This window comes from Pipistrellus hanaki, assembly GCF_964339955.1.
Source record: "Pipistrellus hanaki genome assembly, chromosome: 2".
Taxonomy (NCBI): Eukaryota; Metazoa; Chordata; class Mammalia; order Chiroptera; family Vespertilionidae; genus Pipistrellus; species Pipistrellus hanaki.
Window position 1 is genome coordinate 120,439,076 of NC_140504.1, and position 6,000 is coordinate 120,445,075.

At 47.9% G+C, this 6,000-nt stretch overlaps 1 protein-coding gene across 3 annotated transcripts in view; it reads right to left on the minus strand.

The window, feature by feature from the left end:
• ELOVL2 (ELOVL fatty acid elongase 2) overlaps window positions 1-3,747 on the minus strand; it is a 61,809-nt gene extending 58,062 nt beyond the window's left edge. Inside the window, exon 1 of one of the 3 annotated variants that reach the window (XM_084876145.1) lies at window positions 3,643-3,747. In XM_084876145.1, coding sequence (XP_084732271.1) covers window positions 3,643-3,645 — 3 coding nt within the window. In that variant the 5' untranslated portion in view covers window positions 3,646-3,747. Of the gene's footprint in view, window positions 1-2,482; window positions 2,500-3,642 lie in introns of those variants that run through there. The other 2 variants (XM_084876146.1, XM_084876147.1) reach the window with 2 other exon arrangements.
• Window positions 3,748-6,000: the final 2,253 nt, after the last annotated feature.

Here is a 6,000-nt window from a genome sequence, read left to right on the forward strand (position 1 = left end):
TGTTACTAAAAATTTAAAAATGACTAGGTGGCTTGCATTATATTTCTACTGGACACTGCTGATATAGATGTGTATTAACACGGAAGAGAACTAAGAGGTGAGTCACAGACATCATTCTGAGGTCTCTCAACTGAAAACAGATGTGGGAGAAAGGAACACGTCATTATAATAGTTAATATTTACTGAGCACTGGAAACACTGTGTTGTTTTTTTTTAACATTGAATTGCTTTTCCTTTTTAAAAAAATATTTTTATTGATTTTAGAGATGAAGGGAGAGGGAGGAGAGAGATACAAACATCAATGATGAGAGAGAATCACCAATTGGCTGCCTCCTACATGCCTTCCACGGGGTATCCAGCCTGCAACCCAGGCACGTGCTCCTGACTGGAATCAAATCTGAGACCCTTCAGTCCACAGGCCAACGCTCTGTCCACTGAGCCAAACCAGCCAGGGCAGCATTATGTTTTTTAAAAGTGCATTATCTTATTTGTTTCTCCCAATAACCTTAGGAATATTTCAGTCTTCTTTTATAAAAGAAAAACCTGAGGCCTAAAGAAGTTAATCTGTCCTAAGTCACAGTTAAATGTTGGCCTTGTGATTCAAACTCGTGACTCACCCCAAATCTTAAGCTCTAAATTGCCACATCATCAATTCCAGAACAATTTATACTCTGCGATGATTAAATTGTTAGACTTATAAATGGTTATACTTAAACTAACAATTTATTAGAATGGCTCATTGTCATCTGCAATGATAAAGTTGTTAAGATTTTTAAATGGTTATATTTAAACTAACAATTTATTAGAATAGCTCATTGTCATCTGCAATGATTAAATTGTTAAGATTTTTAAATGGTTATATTTAAACTAACCATTTATTAGAATGGTTCATTGTCATCTGCAATGACTAAATTGTTAAGATTTTTAAATGGTTATATTTAAACTAACCATTTATTAGAATGGTTCATTGTCAGAGTCAGTTATATATCAGTAATGTCCTAATTTCTCTTAAGAAAAAAATACAAATGTGTAACTTTGGAATTATGATAAGCTACTGATGTTGGGATATTTTCACCATGCTGCGCCTAAATAAGAGTTTCCAGGGCAACTTCTTACCCTTTATCAATATCTACTCTTAAAAATCCAAACCATCAAGTTAGATGGTACAATGGAGATGACTGTGGACATAATCCTGGCGACAGAGCCCTGTTTTCTGAATATAACTAGACAGATGACAAGGATCCACTTAAATTTTAAACAATGTCTTCCAAACTATAAAAGTACCTGAAGCTCCCAAACTGTGATTTAAATGTTTGGAGAAAAACAGATTAAATTGCAATATTTTGTTGAAGAACCAAAAATTAAGTTTAACCAACGAGAAAAATTTTAAAATCGATTTTGTATTGCTTGACAATGCAACATTTTCAAGAAATAGAAAAAATGGCTTGATACTTTGACTAGAATCATAACATAGCAAAATCTCCTAGAAATATAAATTGGACTAAAAAAAATTAAGGTATTTTTAATTTATGTTTGCTTGGTTGATTTTAATTTCAAATACAAACTTACCTTTCTTTGCTTTTTACCTATAATTTCTATCACCTATCTGGACTAAACAGCAATAATAGAACCACTGCACTTATACAGTGATGGCTATAATTATATCGTTTTCAGAAACTTGCCCATGAAAATTTTACCAAACCGTTTGGCTCAAATTATATAGATAAAAAAATACATGTCCATAGGCTTAACCCAAAGATTGCCATCAATTTACACTGTGGAAATGGAAAACCAAAAGGGACTTTGAAGGGAAGAATCTGTTTTGGCGTTAAGACACAGTGAGACTGTTCATGTTGGACATGAATCCAAAGGGATATCTCTCTCAACTAACCCACTGATTTATGAATTTCACCCCAGGCCTTGTATTTTTTTTTTTTAAATAGTGAAACGACTTGGATTTAAAAATAGCTCCTCTGAAGACTCAAAGTTACTGAGAAATGCTTATCTACCGAGGAAGAACCTCAATTGTATAGAGTAGAATTTATAAGAGCTTGCCCTTAATTTTGGCTCTTTTGGATTAATTCCCACAACTCTTCATCCAATTAGGGAGTTGTCCTTGGACTTGTTCCCTTACTTATTAGAATTTGTAATAATTTGAAACAAAGGTTCAGACCTGGAGGGAGAGAGCCAGTTAGCCCTAAAAATGATTTGCCCACTGAGGTGTCAAGAGCATGAAGTTGACAGACCCAGGCATAAATGATGGCCACCCAATACTCGCGTCACTGAGGATCACCAGATCCACTCTCTCCTTTCCAAGAATATTCCTCTTCTCAAACTTCACTGGAGGTTCTCATCAAGTGTCAATTGGGTCTATAATCCTCATAGTCGCATTGCTGCTTCCCATTTGCACATATGCATTAAAGTATGCTGCTTTATTGGGTTAATAAAAAACACACACAAATAAAACACATTGAGCACTTACTATGTGCCAGGCGCTGTTGCAGCTACTAAAAATATAGCAGTGGAGAACGTGACAAAAATCTCAGCCATACTGAAACTTACATTCTGGTGGGGGGACATATTCAATCAAGACAAACAAAATCCACAGCAAGTCAAATATCAGGTGAAGGGGAAAAACGAAGCAGTTAAGGGGAATATGAACTGTGGTGAATGGGGTGGGGGAGGCTGGAGTTGTAGAGAAAGTGGCTGGAAGAAGGCTTCAGATATCATCAGACACATACTGTGCACCTGAAAGGGTAGAGAGGGGAAAAGCTAGGGCTGATTAGTGTCAGCCAGAGCGGGGAGAGAACAGATTCGCATATTTTACCAGCCCCGAGGTGGCGAGGAAACCACATGGGAGGGAGGAGAGAAGATAATAGATGGACCCCTGGAGACAAATGTGGGCTCCCCGCTCTGCCTGGGACCGGTGTGTGAGCGGGGCACCCGCACTTAATCTTTCCTAGCCACAGAGCCAGGCTGAGCTGCCCAAGCCTTCAGGCGGGTCAGGGGCCAGGGGCAGACACCCCCTCCCCGCGCCCCCCGCCCTCCGCTCCGCCCGGGAGCTCCGTCCGGCGGGCCGGCGCCGGCGGGGCCGGGAGCGGAGTGGGGAGAGCACACCCGCCTCCCGAAGGGACACCTGCCCGCCGCCGCCGCCGCGCAAAGCCGGGAGCGCGGGCCGGCACCCGACACACCCCCGGGACGGCGGGCACGGCGCGGGGGGCCCTGGACCCAACCGTTTAGAGCCCAAACCCCAGAATTTCCGACGCGGGGTCGACACCGCGCGAGGGAAACGCCGTTCCCCGCGCCCGGAACGGAGGGAGCGGGAGCGGGAGGCCGGGGCCGCGGGCATGGCTGCGGGAGCGGGTGCGGAGGGAGAGAGGGCGGTTTCGTCGGGCATTCGGGGCGCCGGCCGGCCGCGTGCACCCCGCGGGGGCCTGACGCGAGCGGGCGCCTCGAGGGGCCGGGCCGGGGGGCCGCGGACCCGGACCGAGAGCCCGAGACCCGCCGGCCCCCCGACAGCGACGGATTCTAGCAGTCGAACCCGCAGCTCCCGCACGGCCGCCCCTCGGCCCCTTCCCGCCCAGCGCGTCGGACCGGCGGCGGGAGAAAGAAAGAGCGGCGGCGGCGCGCGGCGCCACTCACCATGATCCGCGGCGGCGGCGGCGGCGGCGCGGCGACCCCGGCGGGCGGTGCGCTGTCCAGGGTAGCGGCGTCCTCTGCCCGCGCTCCGGGCGCCGGCCTCCCCGCCCACTCCGCGCCGCGCACGCTCCCGCCCCGCGCTCCCCGCCCCCTCGGGCTCGCGCCGCCCCAGCGCGGCGCTCCAGCCGCAGGGCCGTTTCGGGCGCCCGCCGCTCTCCGCCCCCTCCCCTGGCCGGGGCCTCGCCCGCCGCCGCGCGAGGGGCTGCGGAGGGGCGGGGCCGGCCCGGCGAGGGCTCCGTGCGGCCTCGCGCGCCCCCTCGCGGGGGCCCGGCTTCGCCCGCGGCGCCCCCTGCCGGGCGGGCGGTGATTTGCAGGCTCAGCGGGCTCCCGCCGGGCTGGGGGGCTTCGAGTTCAGTGTGGGCGAGGAGCCGCCCGCCCGCCGCCCGCCTCTGTCTCCGCTCCCCCGGAGGCTAAGATTATTGCGGGACAGTGGGAGGACGGGGGTGGAGGAGGTCAGGGCACTGGTCTTGCTGTTAGTTGGGCTCCTTGGCTTTCAAGCGCACGTTCAAGGAAAAAGGGTCTTGCTCATGCAGATTTGCGGCTGTAGGTGGTTTAGAAAGATGAATAGTCTGGTTCCTTTTAGGGGTGAGGTCAGCAGTGGATCAGTCTGAGCAGGAGATTCCCTTTCTGACACTACCTTACATCCAGATTCCAGGGGCTAATGCCGTTAATGGTTATTTTACCACATATTTGTGAACAGGAAGTATGGGATTTTAGATTCTGGGCTTTAATTTTTTTTCCTCCCTCTCTCCTTCTCTCCCTCTCTTTCTTTCTTATTTATTTACTAGAGGCCTGGTGCACAAATTCTTGCATGGGCGGCATCCCGAGGTGGCACTTGGGATGTGATCAGCTCTCCGAGTGGACAGTGGGATGCCTTGCTGCCTGGGATTCAGATCTGGGAGGTACCTGGCGACCACTTTTATTTCATTTCTTCCTTGCAGGGCACCTAGGGAGGGGAAGCTGCTGCAGTGCCTGAGGCTGACTTCGAGGCGCCGGTGGTGCTGGTCCATCAGTGCCTGGCCCCTTCTCAGGAGATTGGACCTGCAGGACTGCTGAGGGAATGAGTGGCTGCCATTGGGCTTGTGGACCACCCAGAGGGGGTTGGTCAGCTGAGCACACTCCTGCTGTGGGAGTGCACTGACCACCAGGGTGCATCTTCTGCATGGAGCATCTGCCCCCTGGTGGTCAGTGAGTGGCATAGCAACTGGTCGTTTGGTCGTCAGTCACTTAGGCATATACATACAATATATGTATGTATATTTTTGTCACCCAAGGTGAAGATGTTGGGAAAAGTAAGAGTATTACATGACCTTTCCTTAAGAATGTGTATTTGCTTTATATGGCCAGTGTGGTAAACTGAAATGCAAGCAAAGTAGACATGTTTATTGGTGGCGGGAACATCATATCTGGATGTGCACAGAGGAACTAGCCTGAGTATTCTACACTTGAAGTGATGCAGAGGTATCTGTAGTTTTGTAAAGTAGCACAGTGAATAAGCAGGTACCATTTCTAAGTCTTTTTTAAAAAAATCTACTTTTATTTATTTTATTTTTTAAATAATTCTTTATTGTTGTAAATATTATATATTGCCGGAAACAAATCAGTTTACCTAAAAGAGAGATGTTGACAGGAAGCCAGTAAAGCTGGTCAACAGCCTCAGTTGCTCTAACCATTCACCCTTTAGTTGAGACATTGTTAACGGAAGCAGCCTCCACCTTGTTTGTCCCATGTAAGTTTCTGTTATTTCCTGCCTAAGGGCTACATGTAAGTTTCTGTTATTTCCCGCCTAAGATGTTTTCCCCAAAGCCTCAATAAAAGGGATGGCAGGGCCAGAGCAGGAGGAGTTCCCACTAGAGTTGGACTACTGCCTGGCCCCCCATATCGCCAAATTGAATTTCTTTAAGTCTTTTCATTTGTGTACAGCCCTTCTCCAGAACTTGAACCCTGAATTGGAACCCTTTCCATGCAGGATGTGAGATTCCTATAATATATGTCCCCTTTTTGTCCCCATTGACCCCCTCCAGGCCATACTCACCCCAGGCCTTCATCATCCTATTGTCTGTGTCCATGGGTCATATAATCACCTAATATTTAGAGTTTTCTATAGTTAGAGTACTAAACATGTGCATGTGGTTAACTTTAGACCACAAATAAGTAGATATTTGTTAACCAAGTCTTTTAAAATTTCACTACTGTGGACTCAGGAGCCAGTCCTTCCACATACTGGCATTGTGATATTGGATTAGTTATTTAAACTCTCTGTGCTCCAGTTTCCTGATCTATAAAATGGAGGTAAAAATG